Source organism: Scyliorhinus torazame, chromosome 13, assembly GCF_047496885.1.
Source record: "Scyliorhinus torazame isolate Kashiwa2021f chromosome 13, sScyTor2.1, whole genome shotgun sequence".
In the NCBI taxonomy this organism is placed as follows: Eukaryota; Metazoa; Chordata; class Chondrichthyes; order Carcharhiniformes; family Scyliorhinidae; genus Scyliorhinus; species Scyliorhinus torazame.
Window position 1 is genome coordinate 106,504,567 of NC_092719.1, and position 16,059 is coordinate 106,520,625.

Below are 16,059 nucleotides of genomic sequence, written 5' to 3' on the forward strand. Positions count from 1 at the left end.
GGGGAGACACGGTGCGAAGGGCAGGAAAGATAAATGAGGTGTTCAAGACCTTCTATGAGGAACTGTATAGGTCTCAACCCCCAGAGGGAGAGGAGGGGATGCGGCAGTTCCTGGACCAATTGAGGTTCCCGAAAGTGGAGGAGCGGGGGGTGGTAGGCCTGGGGGCACCGATTGGGGTGGACGAGGTTATTAAGGGACTGGGAAGCATGCAAGCAGGGAAGGCCCCAGGACCAGACGGGTTCCCGGTGGAGTATTACAGAAAATATGTGGACTTGTTGGCCCCGTTGATGGTGAGGACGTTCAATGAGGCCAGGAAAGGGGGGACTCTACCCCCGACGATGTCGGAGGCGACGATATCGTTAATTTTGAAGAGGGATAAAGATCCGTTGCAGTGCGGGTCCTATAGACCCATTTCATTGTTGAACGTGGACGCCAAATTGTTGGCAAAGGTACTGGCATCGAGGATAGAGGACTGTGTCCCGGGGGTGGTGCACGAAGACCAGACAGGGTTCGTAAAAGGGAGACAACTGAATGTTAACGTGCGACGACTATTAGGGGTGATAATGATGCCCCCAGTGGAGGGGGAGGCAGAGATAGTGGCGGCAATGGACGCAGAGAAGGCATTTGATAGGGTGGAGTGGGAGTATTTATGGGAAGTGTTAAGGAGGTTTGGGTTTGGGAACGGGTTTATTAGCTGGGTTAGACTTCTTTATGGGGCTCCAACGGCAAGCGTAGTTACAGGTCGACATAGATCGGAGTATTTCCGACTATATAGGGGAACAAGACAGGGATGCCCGCTGTCTCCATTGTTGTTCGCGTTGGCAATTGAACCTCTGGCCATGGCGTTGAGAGACTCCAGGAAATGGAGAGGGGTGATTAGAGGGGGAGAAGAACACCGAGTCTCGTTATATGCGGATGACCTATTGTTATACGTGTCGGACCCAGCGGGGGGAATGATAGAGGTTATGCGAATTTTGAGGGGGTTCGGGGATTTCTCGGGGTATAGGCTAAACATGGGGAAGAGTGAATTATTTGTGATACATCCAGGGGACCAGAGTAGAGAGATAGAAGGCTTGCCTCTAAGGAAAGTGGAAAGAAACTTCCGATACCTGGGGATTCAGATCGCTAGGAGCTGGGGAACCTTGCACAGACTTAATCTGACACGGTTGGTAGAACAAATGGAGGAGGACTTCAAGAGGTGGGACATGCAGCCTCTATCGCTGGCGGGCAGGGTGCAAGCAATTAAGATGATGGTCCTCCCGAGGTTCTTATTTGTATTTCAATGTCTCCCTATACTAATCACTAAGACCTTTTTTAATAAAATAGACAGGAGCATCACGAGCTTCGTGTGGGCAGGGAAAGTTCCGAGAGTAAGGAGGGGGTTCCTTCAGCGTAGTAGGGACAGAGGAGGATTGGCACTACCGAACTTGGGCGATTACTATTGGGCCGCCAATGTGGCAATGATACGTAAATGGATGATGGAGGGTGAGGGAGCGGCGTGGGAAAGACTGGAGAGAAAGTCCTGTAAAGGGACGAGTTTAGAGGCGCTGGTGACGGCGCCGCTACCGATCTCACCTAAAAGGTTTACCACGAACCCGGTGGTGGCGGCAACATTGAATATCTGGGGACAGTGGAGGCGACAGAGAGGGGTGCGGGGAGCCCTGGTGGGGTCCCCAATCAGGAACAACCATAGGTTCGCCCCAGGAAGAATGGATGGAGGATTTCAGAGCTGGTTCCAGTTGGGAATTAGGAGGGTGGGAGATTTATTTATAGATGGGACTTTTGCGAGCTTGGGAGCATTGGAGGAAAAGTATAAGTTGCCCCGGGGAAATTTCTTGAGATATATGCAGGTGAGGGCATTTACTAGACAACAGGTGAGGGAATTTCCATTGCTCCCGACACAGGGGATACAGGACAGGGTGCTTTCAGGGGTGTGGGTCGGAGAGGGCAAGGTGTCAGAGATTTACCGAGAGATGAGGGAAGAGGGGGAGGAGTCGGTGGGCGAACTAAAAGGAAAGTGGGAAGAAGAACTAGGGGAGGAGATAGAGGAGGGTATGTGGGCTGATGCCCTAAGCAGGGTAAATTCCTCTTCCTCATGCGCCAGGCTTAGCCTGATTCAATTTAAGGTGCTACATAGAGCACACATAACGGGAGCAAGATTGAGCAGGTTCTTTGGAGTGGAGGACAAATGTGGGAGGTGTGGCGGGAGCCCGGCAAACCACGCACATATGTTTTGGGCATGCCCGGCACTGGAAGGGTATTGGAAGGGAGTGACGGGAGTGATTTCGCGGGTGGTGAGGGCCCGGGTCAAACCAGGCTGGGGGTTAGCTCTATTTGGAGTTGCGGAAGAGTCGGGAGTGCAGGAGGCGAAAGAGGCCGACGTTGTGGCCTTTGCGTCCCTAGTAGCCCGGCGCAGGATCCTACTCATGTGGAAGGAGGCGAAACCCCCCGGACTGGAGGCCTGGGTAAATGATATGGCGGGGTTCATTAAACTGGAGCAGATAAAGTTTGCCCTGAGAGGATCGGCTCAAGGGTTCACCAGGCGGTGGCAGCCATTTCTCGACTACCTAGGGGAACGTTAGAGGGAAGACAGATGACCAGCAGCAGCAACCCAGGGGGAGGGGGGGGGGGGGGGGGGGGAGGGGGGGTTTAGTTTAGGTCAAAGATAAAGGGGTTTTGTTACTTGTGTATTGTTTAAAATTTCTGTATTGTTATTGTTGCGTTTGCTTTGTAAGAGGGGAAAAATTGTTGTTTGGGAAAAAATTTTCAATAAAACATTTATAAAAAAAAAAAAAAAAAAGAAACATTGGCGGCCCAGTAGTACTCACTTAAGCTCGGTAGTGCCAGCCCCCCCCCCTGTCCCTACTACGCTGCAAGAATCCCCTCCTCACTCTCGGGGTCTTCCCAGCCCACACAAAACTCATAATAGTCTTCTCGATTCTTTTGAAAAAAGCCTTCGTGTGGGAGGCACTGAAACACAAAAACGAATCTTGGGAGGACCACCATTTTAACCGCCTGCACCCTACCTGCCAATGACAGGGACACCATGTCCCATCTCTTAAAGTCCTCCTCCATCTGCTCCACCAACCGCGTTAAATTAAGCCTGTGTAATGTACCCCAATTCTTGGCTATCTGGATCCCCAAGTACCGGAAGTCCCTTGTTACCTTCCTCAACGGTAAATCCTCTATCTCTCTGCTCTGCTCCCCTGGATGCACCACAAACAACTCACTTTTCCCCATGTTCAGTTTATACCCTGAAAAATCCCCAAACTCCCCAAGTATCCGCATTATCTCTGGCATCCCCTCCGCCGGGTCCGCCACATACAGCAACAAATCATCCGCATATAGAGATACCCGGTGTTCTTCTCCCCCCCCCCCCCCCCCCCCCCCGAGTACTCCCCTCCACTTCCTGGAACCCCTCAATGCTATGGCCAGGGGTTCAATCGCCAGTGCAAACAATAACGGGGACAGAGGACATCCCTGCCTCGTCCCTCTATGGAGCCGAAAATAGTCAGACCCCCGTCCATTCGTGACCACGCTCGCCATCGGGGCCCTATACAGCAACTGTACCCACCTGATATACCCATCCCCAAAACCAAATCTCCTCAGCACCTCCCGCAAATAATCCCACTCCACTCTATCAAATGCTTTCTCGGCATCCATCGCCACCACTATCTCCGCTTCCCCCTCTGGTGGGGGCATCATCATTACCCCTAACAGCCTCCGTATATTCGTATTCAGCTGTCTCCCCTTCACAAACCCAGTTTGTTCCTCATGAATCACCCCCGGGACACAATCCTCTATCCTCATTGCCATTACCTTGGCCAGGATCTTAGCATCCACATTCAGGAGGGAAATGGGCTGTAGGACCCGCATTGCAGCGGGTCTTTTTCCTTCTTTAGGAGGAGCGATATCGTTGCCTCTGACATAGTCGGGGGCAGCTGCCCCCTTTCCCTCGCCTCATTAAAGGTTCTCATCAATAGCGGGGCCAGCAAGTCCATAAAGTTCCTGTAGAATTCAACTGGGAATCCATCTGGTCCCGGGGCCTTCCCCGCCTGCATGCTCCCAATCCCTTTCACCACTTCATCCGTCTCAATCTGTGCTCCCAGTCCCACCCTCTCCTGCTCCTCCACCTTAGGAAATTCCAGCTGATCCAGAAAGCACATCATTCTCTCCTTCCCATCCGGGGGCTGAGCTTCATATAATCTTTCGTAAAATGCCTTGAACACTCCATTCACTCTCTCCGCTCCCCGCTCCATCTCTCCCTCCTCATCTCTCACCCCCCCTATCTCCCTCGCTGCTCCCCTTTTCCTCAGTTGGTGGGCCAGCAACCTGCTCGCCTTCTCCCCGTATTCGTACTGTACACCCTGTGCCTTCCTCCATTGGGCCTCTGCATTACCCGTAGTCAACAAGTCAAATTCTACATGTAGCCTTTGCCTTTCCCTGTACAGTCCCTCCTCCGGTGCCTCCGCATATTGTCTGTCCACCCTCAGAAGTTCTTTCAACAACCGCTCCCTTTCCCTACTCTCCTGCTTTCCTTTATGTGCCCTTATTGATATCAGCTCCCCTCTAACCACTGCCTTCAGCGCCTCCCAGACCACTCCCACCTGTACCTCCCCATTATCATTGAGTTCCAAGTACCTTTCAATACACCCCCTCACCCTTAAACACACCCACTCATCCGCCTTCAGGAATTTTCTTGACAGTCCACTCAGCATATATGTCATCAAGCACAGTTACAATGGATTTCAGCTCCTCATCTTCCAGGACCTAGGCAGATCATCACAACCAACCTGAATTCCATTGGCATGTTCTTCACAAAAAATAGCGCATACCTGCAGAATCTCTGCAATTTTACTTATGATGCTCTCGATGAACCATCACAGAATCTCTATAAGCCAACATCACATAGTCTACAATGCAAGGTTTGTGAGAGATGTAAACTGGAGACATAATCCTGGGAGATATCTTCGGTATCTTTTCAACTTTGGAACAGGGCGAAAGGAATCAACACATGTCTTTCTTGGTTCATTAAACTGACCGTGGTATTTTCTGAATTCATTTTGGGTGCTGGGCTTAAACTCATTAACATTTTATGTCATGAGCCCAGTGGACCAAACCCATTATCCTCACTCGATTAAATTTAGGATCAAATAACCAACTTGTGTTTTCTCTAGTAACTCTCCAATCAAATAAATCTTTGCTTAGCAATAATGCCTTTGAAGTGACATTTTTCATGCCAAGCTGTGATTTTTATCCTCTTCAACTTTCAGATAAGTCAGCAGACAGCTATTTGGCGTCTTCCCTCTCAACATGCAGTAATTCATTTAAGATGATCACGTTACATAAGCATCTCTTAAAATACATTGTTTATAAAACCTGGGATTTGAGAGGATTCCTGATTCATCACACATGACTCATTTAAAACACACATATTGTTTATTGGACAGCGTTTTGGCTAATGTAAAACTATTACTGTACGTGACAACATCCCTGCGATGAACAGACTGTAAATCTGATGCATCATTGAGTCCCTGGCAACCAGGTCAAGCCATTTTCTGTTTCAAGAGTTTTAATTAATCAGTGAATAAAAATGATTATATTGCTGGTTATAAAATAATTTATATATTAATAGTTAATTTTCTGTAATTGGATACACATTTGTGGCAGTCAGGGTCAGCAGTTAATATGTTTGTGGAGCACATATAAGTATATTGTAGAGTAAGTAAGCCTGTCAGATTTATTCTCCCTCTCTGAACCTCTTGGTGAAGCATAGATTCAGTCAAATTCTGATCGGAGAAACGTTTTTAAAAATTGACATCCTGACAAACAAGCACTGGTACGTTTTGTGATTGAATTTTAAATCTGTCAAACTTATTCCCTTATTTATGTTTAATTGCTATTGCTAAAGTGGCGTTAAATATTTTTAAATGGTTTATTTGATTCCTGTCCTGCCAAAGAATCGCTCAAACAGGATAATGTGTGAAGGCGTTCAGATGCTGTCAACTTATTACAGATCCCTGGCTGTCAAGGTGGGCAGGTGAATGTAAATCCTTTTGCTCATTCCCAGGCCTTTCTTCAGTGTGTGCCCTGTCACTGCTTGGCCTGACTCTCACCAGCTATCTTTATTATCAACTTTTTTAAAAAAATGCTTTTGGTTCATTGGCAAAGTGTGATTTAGCGATCATGTAGGTAGTGCAGTGATGCAGAGAATCTTGTGCCTGTCTCAGCTGATGGCAGTTGTCCGTGAAAGAGAACAAGGCCTATTTCCAGCAATCCCTCAGTCCAAACTGAACAGACTGGAGATAAACAACCACAAGCTGGGACAAACTTATCCCACTCAGTTTGAAAGTCCTGGGAGGACTCCCTCTTCCTTTCCCTGTGTGCTCGGCCAATCTGAAAAAGAGAAGGTGATTAGTTATCAGAGTTTCTTTGAAGAATAGCCCGCCTGCACAGTCTCACTCACCTGCCAACAGGGCTGCTGTAGGAATTGAGGAGGGTTTGAATAGCTGTCGTTGTGCTTATAGTCCTGCCAGCTCCAAATCTTGCACTTAAGCGTAAAGTGCCAGAAGAAAAGGGAATGTTTGGGACCTGTGTGACTGGAAACATGAGTTTTCTTTTGGTGTAATTCTGTTTCTACTTTTAGGGATGTGGATTTGGATACAGGTACACACGACTCCCTCACTTACTGAAAAGTAAACCGGAAGATGCCAACATGCCGAGCCTGCAGAGTGAGTATCAGCTGGTAAATAATGCCACTGGGGGCTTATCCCTATAGTTGGTGACAATCCTCTAGTCGTCAATTTTCGCATTGGTTTAATTTCATTCATAGAATCATAGAATTTACAGTGCAGAAGGAGGCCACCCGGCCCATCGAGTCTTCAACAGCCCTTGGAAAGAGCACCCTACCCAAGCCCATGCCTCTACCCTATCCCCGTGACCCAGTAACACTATCTAACCCTTTGGACACTAAGGGGCAATTTAGCATGGCCAATCCACCTAACCTGCACATCTTTGGACTGTGGAAGGAATCCGGAGCACCCGGAGAAAACCCACGCACACACGGGGAGAAAGTGCAAACTCCACACAGTCACCCGAGGCCCGAATTCAACCCGGGACCCTGGAGCTGTGAGGCAGCAGTGCTAATCACTGTCATCATGCCGCCAAATAAAATGGAACAAAATTACTTGGATTACTGTAATTAATAATAACTAGAATTCACATCATAGATGGGATGTGATAGCACTGGTTAGGGTGAAGAGGAGATTTACCAAGATGTTGCCTGGGCTGGAGGGTTTTAGCTACGAAGAGACATTGGATAGACATGGATTGTTTTCCTTGGAGCAGAGGAGACTGAGGGTGGACATGATTGTGATGTATAAAATAATGATGTATATAGATAGAGTAGACAAGAAGAAACTTTTCCCCTTGGTGGAGGGATCAATGGCCAGGGGGCATAGGCTTCAGGTAAGGGGCACAAGGTTTACAAGGGATGTGAGGAAAAGCTTTTTCACCCAGAATATGGTGGGAGTTTGGAACTCACTGCCTGAAAGGGTGGAGGTAGAGACCCTCATATGATTTAAGAAGTATTTAGATGTGCACTTGTGATGCCACGGCATAAGTGGTTTGGGCCAAGTGCTGGAAAATGGGATTAGAATACTTAGGTGGTAGTTTTTGACCGGCGCAGACGAGATGGGCTGAAGGGCCTTTTCTGTACTGCAGACCTCTATCACACTATGACTGTCCCTCAAAAGAGTTTAATGTAAAACTGGAAATGCTTTGGTCTGATGGTTTCCTCTATCCTATTATGAAGTCCTGTTGTAATTCACACATCAGTCCACTTAGCTGCTATGCAGTGTGTCCTACTTTGCAATTAGGTTTCTCTCCAGGAGAATGCTTCACTGCCACAAAGATAGATTAAATGTTACAGAGTCTCCATCTTGCAACATCCTGAAAAAAAAGCGTAACTAAAATGTGTTGATTGAAGTGGGTAGTAGAACAAACTCAAGGCGGTGAATGTCCAACTCCTAGTCCTTACTTTCTTCCTATGATGATAGAAGATGAGACATTTGCTGTGAGTTGTAGCCTCCCGGGAGTAAATGAGCACTGATAATTCAACTGTGATTTTTTAAAAAAAGTATTATACGGGAACCTCAGTTTCAGAACGTCTGAAGAAGAGTCATATTGGACTCAAAATATTGACTCTATTATTTCTCCTGCTTACTGATCGTTGAGACGTTTGAGAGCCTTATTTAATGAACGTAATAAATGTTAAAGGCTGTAATGAATAATCCATAATAAAGGTCAGCAGCCTCATTAGTAATGTGATCGAGAGCTCAGGATGACTCCGCTGCTTAGGACAGTGGCAAGTTATGTCGTTACATCAAGAGAATTCCAGAGAGGAGTCAAAGAGGAACTTAATCTGGGCGTGGGAAATTGAGAAAGTTTGGGTCAAATCTGAAAACACTTGATTTGGAGAGCAGTTAGCGTGAGAGCAAGTTATCCTCAAAAATCTCCCACTCCCGGCAGAAGCACACTCACCCTCTTGGATGGATGTGAAAGATCTCATGCTATTCGAAGAAACTGCAGTCCAAACAATGTGTGGGGGATCAATATTTCTCCTTCAACTAACATCCATAGAAACAGATTATCAAATCATCCATTTCATTGCTACAAGTGGAACTTTGCTATGCGTAAATTAGCTGCTGTGTTTACTGCAAAATAACAGGGACTATACTTCAGCTTTATTCATGAGCACCAAAACGTTTTGGGAAATCCAAAAGGCATGAAAGATGTTCGATAAATAAAAGTTCTTTCACTCTTGTGTCACGGAGCATCAACAATAGTGACAGCCTTCCATCCCTTAAGATGCTGCTTTGTGTTGTGGTGGCGAACTTCATTTCGTGAGACTCAGGAGCTTCACTTCTGGCATGGCAGCCTCTGCCACATTGCCTACAGAGGAAGGAAGTGGACTGAGAAGGTAAATAATTAGCTGGCTTCTGTTTTCTTATTCTTGGCTAGTTCAATTTTTTGTTTCTAACTGTCCCTCCCAACACCCTTGTAAACAGTCAGCCTTCAGAGGTCATGGAAATCAGCCACTGTCTCTATAAGATGATAAGACAAAGGAGCAGAATTAGGCCACTCGGCCCATTGAGTCTGCTCCACCATTCAATCATGGCTGATATGTTTCTCAACCCCATTCTCTGCCTTCTCCCATAAACCCTGATCCCCTTATTAATCAAGAATCTATCGAAATCTGTCTGGAAGACACTTAGTGATTTGGTCTCCACAGCCTTCTGCGGCAAAGTGTTCCACAGATTCACCACCCTCTGACTGAAAAAATTCCTTCTCATCTCAATTTTAATGGATCGTCCCTTCAATCTGAGGCTGTGGCCTCGAGTTCTAGTTTTTCCTACAAGTGGCAACATCCTCTCCACGTCCACTCTATGTAGGCCTCTCAGTATCCTGTAAGTTTCAATAAGATCCCCCCTTATCCTTCTAAACTTCAACGAATACAGATCCAGAGTCCTCAACCGCTCCTCACATAACGAGCTCTTCATTCCAGGGATCATTCTTGTGGACCCTTTCCAAGGCCAGCACATGCTTCCTTAGATACGGGGCCCACAACTGCTCCCAATACTCCAAATGGGGTCTGACCAGAGCTTTATACAGAAGTAATAATAATCTTTATTATTGTCACAAGTAGGCGCACATTAACACTGCAATGAAGTGACTGTGAAAATCCCCTAGTTGCCACAAAGTAATTGCAGTGTTAATGTAAGCCGACATGTGACAATAAAGATTATAATTATTCCGGTGCCTGTTCGGGTACACAGAGGGAGAATTCAGAATGTCCAATTCATCTAACAAGCAGGTCTTTTGGGACTTGTGGGAGGAAACCGGGCCACCCGGAGGAAACCCACACAGTCACGGGGAGAACATGCAGACTTCACACAGACAGTGACCCAAGCGGCATCGAACCTCGGACCCTAGCGCTGTGAAGCAACAGTGCTAACCACTGTGCTACCGTTCTGCCCTACATCCCTGATCTTGTATTCTAGCCCTCTCGACGTGATTGCTCACATTGCATTTGCCTTCCTAACTGCCGACTGAACCTGCATGTTAACCTTAAGAGAATCTTGAACTAGCAGTCCTATGTACCTTTATGCTTCTGATTTCCTAAGCCTTTTCCCATTTATAAAATAGTTTATGCCTCCATTCTTCCTACCAAAGTGCATAACCTCTCACTTTTCCACATTGTATTCCATCTGCCCCTTCATTGCCCACTCTCCTAGCCTGTCCAAGTCCTTCTGCAGCCCCCCTGTTTCCTCAATACTACCTGTCCCTCTGCATATCTTTGTATCATCTGTAACCTTAGCAACAATGCCCTCAGTTCCTTCTTCTAGATCGTTAATGTATATTATGAAAAGTTGTGGTCCCATCACGACTAGTAGTTTGCCTCAGGTGTCGGTGTTGGGACCACAGCTTTTTTTCATCCTGAAAAAAACCTCTTTATCCCCACTCTCTGCCTTCTGTCAGTCAGCCAATCTTCTATCCATGCCAGTGTTTTACCCTGAACACCATGGGTTCTTAACTTATTTAACAGCCTCCTATGTGACACCTTGTCAAAGGCCTTCTAGAAATCTAAATAGATCACATCCACTGGTTCTGGAAGTTCTGTCTAACTTATTTGTTACCTCCTGAAAGAACTCTTAACAGATTTGTCAGTCATGACCTCCCTTGACAAACCCGTGCTGACTCTGTCCTATTTTATCATGCTCTTCCCAAGTATTCCGCAATCTCATCTTTAATAATGGACTCTAAAATCTTACCAATGACTGAAGTCAGGCTAACCCATCTTCTGCCTCCTCTCTTCTTAAACAGTAGTGTTACATTAGCCATTTTCCAGTCCTCTTGAACCCTCCCTGCCTCCAGTGATTCCTGAAAGAGCACCACCAATGCCTCCACAATCTCCTCAGCAAAATCCTTCAGAACCCTGGGGTGCAGTCTATCCAGCCCAGGTGATTTATCCACCTTCAGACCTTCCAGTTTCCCAAATACCTTCTCCTTAGTGATGGCCACTACACTCACCTCTGCCCCCTGATTCTCCTGAAGTTCTGGTATCCCACTAGTGTCTTCCACCGTGAAGACTGATGCAAAGTAACTATTCAGTTCCTCTGCCATTTCTATTACTGCTTCTCCAGCCTCATTTTCCAGTGGACCCAATGTTTATTCTTGCCTCTCTCTTACCTTTTATATATTGTGGAGATGCCGGCGTTGGACTGGGGTGAGCACAGTACGAAGTCTTACAACACCAGGTTAAAGTCCAACAGGTTTGTTTTGATGTCACTAGCTTTCGGAGCGCTGCTCCTTCCTCAGGTGAATGAAGAGGTCTGTTCCAGAAACACATATATAGACAAATTCAAAGATGCCAAACAATGCTAGGAATGCGAATGGTCGGAGAGCAGAAGGCCTCGGAGAATGAGGACAAGATATTGGGCCTGGCGGTGAAGGTGGAGGTGCATGAGGCGCTGCATAAGAAACAGCAGAAGTTCAAGGACATGGAGAATCGGTCGAGGAAGAAGAATCTGCAGATTCTGGGTCTCCCGGAGGGAGTGGAGGAGTCGGATGCTGGAGCATATGGGGTCACGATGCTGAACAAGTTGATGGGCGCGGGTGCCTTCCCGAGGCCCCTGGAGCTGGATGGGGCCCACCGAGTCCTGGCGAGGAGGCCCAGGGTCTAATGAGCCGCCGCGGGCGGTATTGGTGCGGTTCCACCGCTTGGTGGACAGGGAGTGTGTCCTTAGATGGGCAAAAAAGGAGCGGAGCAGCAGGTGGGAGAATGCAGAGGTCCGTATATACCAGGACTGGAGCGCGGAGGTGGCCAAGAAGAGGGCCGGTTACAATCGGGCTAAGGCAGTTCTGCATCGGAAGGGGGTGAAATTCGCGATGCTGGGGTTTATGGACCAGGTGGGAGGAGTGGACCCATGCGGGGTCCAGGGAATTTTCTTTTTTTCCCCACGTCCATAAAGCCTACTCCCGGATAGACTTCTTCGTTATGAGCAGGCAATAATTCCGAGGGTTGAGGGCGCCAAGTATTCGGCCATAGCCATCTCAGACCATGCCCCGCATTGGGTGGAGCTGGAGCTAGGGAAGGAGAGGGATCAGCGCCCGCTGTGGCGCCTGGATGTGGGCTTGCTGGCGGATGAGGAGGTGAGCGGGCGGATCTGGGGGTGCATTGAAAACTATCTAGAGGCTAACGATAATGGGGAGGTGCAGGTGGAGGTGGTCTGGGAGGCGCTGAAGGCGGTGATTAGGGGAGAGCTAATCGCCACTAGGGCCCACAAGGAGAAGAAGGAGAGGAGAGAGAGGGAGAGATAGGTGGGGGAGATTTTAAGGGTGGATTTTAAGGGACTACTCAAGGAGCGACGAAGCCTCCAGGCCGCGTTCGACCTGTTGACCACCAAGGAGGCAGAGGCGCAGTGGAGGAAAGCGCAAGGGGTGGTGTATGAGTACGGGGAAAAGGTTAGTCGGATGTTGGCACACCAGCTTCGGAAGCGGGAGAGATTGGGGGAGTTAGGGATAAAGGGGGGAGCACGGTGCGGAGTGCGGTGGGAATAAATGGGGTATTTAGAGACTTTTATGAGGGGCTGTATAGGTCTGAGCCCCCGACAGAGGAGGGGGGGGATGCGTCGATTTTTCGATCGACTGAGGTTCCTGAGGGTGGAGGAGGAGCAGGTGGCTGGGCTTGGGACACCGGTAGGGCTGGAGGAGCTGACTAAGAGGCTGGGGAGTATGCAGGCGGGGCAGGCACCGGGGCCAGATGGGTTCCCGGTGGAATTTTACTGGAAGTACATGGACCTGCTGGGCCCTCTATTAGTGAGGACTTTCAATGAGGCGAGGGAGGGGGGGGCCCGACCACGGACGATGTCCAGGGCGCTGGTCTCGCTGATCTTGATGTGGGACAAGGACCCATTACAGTGTGCGTCATATAGGCCAGTCTCTCTCCTCAACGTGGACGCGAAGCTGTTAGCGACTTTGAAAATTTTGGGGCAGAGGAGGCGCCACAGGGGTGAGGTAGGTGAGGACCTTGAGATGATTGTAATCACTAAGGAGGCAGTATTGGGCAAGCTAATGGGGCTAAAGGTAGACATGTCTCCCGGCCCTGATGGGATGCATCCCAGAGTGTTAAAAGAGACGGCTAGGGAAATTGTAAATGCACTAGTGATAATTTATCAAAATTCACTAGACTCTGGGGTGGTCCCAGAGGATTGGAAAGTAGCAAACGTGACACCACTGTTTAAAAAAGGAGGTCGGCAGAAAGCGGGTAATTATAGGCCGGTAAGCTTAACTTCGGTTGTAGGGAAAATGCTGGAATCTATCATTAAGGAGGAAATCGGGGGGCACCTGGAGGGAAATTGTCTCATTGGGCAGACGCAGCATGGGTTCATAAAGGGTAGGTCGTGTCTGACTAATTTGGTAGAATTTTTTGAGGACGTTACCAGTGCAGTAGATAACGGGGAGCCAATAGATGTGGTATATCTGGATTTCCAGAAAGCTTTTGACAAGGTGCCACACAAAAGGTTGCTGCATAAACTAAAGATGCATGGCATTAAGGGTAAAGTGGTAGCATGGGGAGAGGATTGGTTAACTAACAGAAAGCAGAGAGTGGGGATAAATGGGTGTTTCTCTGGTTGGCAACCTGTAACTAGTGGGGTCCCTCAAGGATCAGTGTTGGGCCCGCAGTTGTTCACAATTTACATAGATGATTTGGAGTTGGGGACCAAGTGCAAAGTGGCAAAGTTTGCAGACGACACTAAGATGAGTGGTAAAGCAAAAAGTGCAGAGGATACCGGAAGTCTGCAGAAGGATTTGGATAGGTTAGGTGAATGGGCTAGGGTCTGGCAGATGGAATTCAATGTTGCCAAGTGTGAGGCTATCCATTTTGGGAGGAATAACAGCAGAATGGATTATTATTTAAACGGTAAGATGTTAAAACATGCTGCTGTGCAGAGGGACCTGGGTGTGCTGGTGCACGAGTCGCAAAAAGTTGGTGTGCAGGTGCAACAGGTGATTAAGAAGGCTAATCGAGTTTTGTCTTTCATTGCTAGAGGGATGGAGTTCAAGACTAGGGAGGTTATGCTGCAATTGTATAAGGTGTTGGTGAGGCCACATCTGGAGTATTGTGTTCAGTTTTAGAACATAGAACATAGAACAATACAGCGCAGTACAGGCCCTTCGGCCCACGATGTTGCACCGAAACAAAAGCCATCTAACCTACACTATACCATTATCATCCATATGTTTATCCAATAAACTTTTAAATGCCCTCAATGTTGGCGAGTTCACTACTGTAGCAGGTAGGGCATTCCACGGCCTCACTACTCTTTGCGTAAAGAACCTACCCCTGACCTCTGTCCTATATCTATTACCCCTCAGTTTAAGGCTATGTCCCCTCGTGCTAGCCATTTCCATCCGCGGGAGAAGGCTCTCACTGTCCACCCTATCTAACCCTCTGATCATTTTGTATGCCTCTATTAAGTCTCCTCTTAACCTTCTTCTCTCTAACGAAAACAACCTCAAGTCCATCAGCCTTTCCTCATAAGATTTTCCCTCCATACCAGGCAACATCCTGGTAAATCTCCTCTGCACCCGTTCCAAAGCCTCCACGTCCTTCCTATAATGCGGTGACCAGAACTGTACGCAATACTCCAAATGCGGCCGTACCAGAGTTCTGTACAGCTGCAACATGACCTCCTGACTCCGGAACTCAATCCCTCTACCAATAAAGGCCAACACTCCATAGGCCTTCTTCACCACCCTATCAACCTGGGTGGCAACTTTCAGGGATCTATGTACATGGACACCTAGATCCCTCTGCTCATCCACACTTTCAAGAACTTTTCCATTCGCCAAATATTCCACATTCCTGTTTTTCCTTCCAAAGTGAATCACCTCACACTTCTCTACATTAAACTCCATTTGCCACCTCTCAGCCCAGCACTGCAGCTTATCTATATCCCTCTGTAACCTGCTACTTCCTTCCACACTATCGACAACACCACCGACTTTAGTATCGTCTGCAAATTTACTCACCCACCCTTCTGCGCCTTCCTCTAGGTCATTGATAAAAATGACAAACAGCAACGGCCCCAGAACAGATCCTTGTGGTACTCCACTTGTGATAGAACTCCATTCTGAACATTTCCCATCAACCACCACCCTCTGTCTTCTTTCAGCTAGCCAATTTCTGATCCACATCTCTAAATCACCCTCAATCCCCAGCCTCCGTATTTTCTGCAATAGCCTACCGTGGGGAACCTTATCAAACGCTTTGCTGAAATCCATATACACCACATCAACTGCTCTACCCTCGTCTACCTGTTCAGTCACCTTCTCAAAGAACTCGATAAGGTTTGTGAGGCATGACCTACCCTTCACAAAGCCATGCTGACTATCCCTGATCATATTATTCCTATCTAGATGATTATAAATCTTGTCTCTTATAATCCCCGCCAAGACTTTACCCACTACAGACGTGAGGCTCACCGGTCTATAGTTGCCGGGGTTGTCTCTGCTCCCCTTTTTGAACAAAGGGACCACATTTGCTATCCTCCAGTCCTCTGGCACTATTCCTGTATCCAATGATGACATAAAAATCAAAGCCAATGGTCCAGCAATCTCTTCCCTGGCCTCCCAGAGAATCCTAGGATAAATCCCATCAGGTCCCGGGGACTTATCTATTTTCAGCCTGTCCAGAATTGCCAACACCTCTTCCCTACGTACCTCAATGCCATCTAATCTATTTACCTGGAGCTCAGCATTCTCCTCCACAACATTATCTTTTTCCTGAGTGAATACTGACGAAAAATATTCATTTAGTATCTCGCCTATCTCTTCAGACTCTACACACAACTTCCCATCCCTGTCTTGACTGGTCCTACTCTGTCCCTAGTCATTCGCTTATTCCTGACATACCTATAGAAAGCTTTTGGGTTTTCCTTGATCTTTCCTGCCAAATACTTCTCATGTCCCCTCCTTGCTCGTCTTAGCTCTCTC

The 16,059-nt window shown here is 47.7% G+C and overlaps 1 protein-coding gene across 2 annotated transcripts in view; it reads left to right on the top strand.

The window, feature by feature from the left end:
* Positions 1 to 16,059, top strand: part of rnf123 (ring finger protein 123) — a 718,228-nt gene that overhangs the window by 331,592 nt on the left and 370,577 nt on the right. For both annotated transcript variants that reach the window (XM_072472026.1, XM_072472027.1), the window contains exon 30: positions 6,647 to 6,731. In XM_072472026.1, coding sequence (XP_072328127.1) covers positions 6,647 to 6,731 — 85 coding nt within the window. The remainder of the gene's footprint in view (positions 1 to 6,646; positions 6,732 to 16,059) is intronic.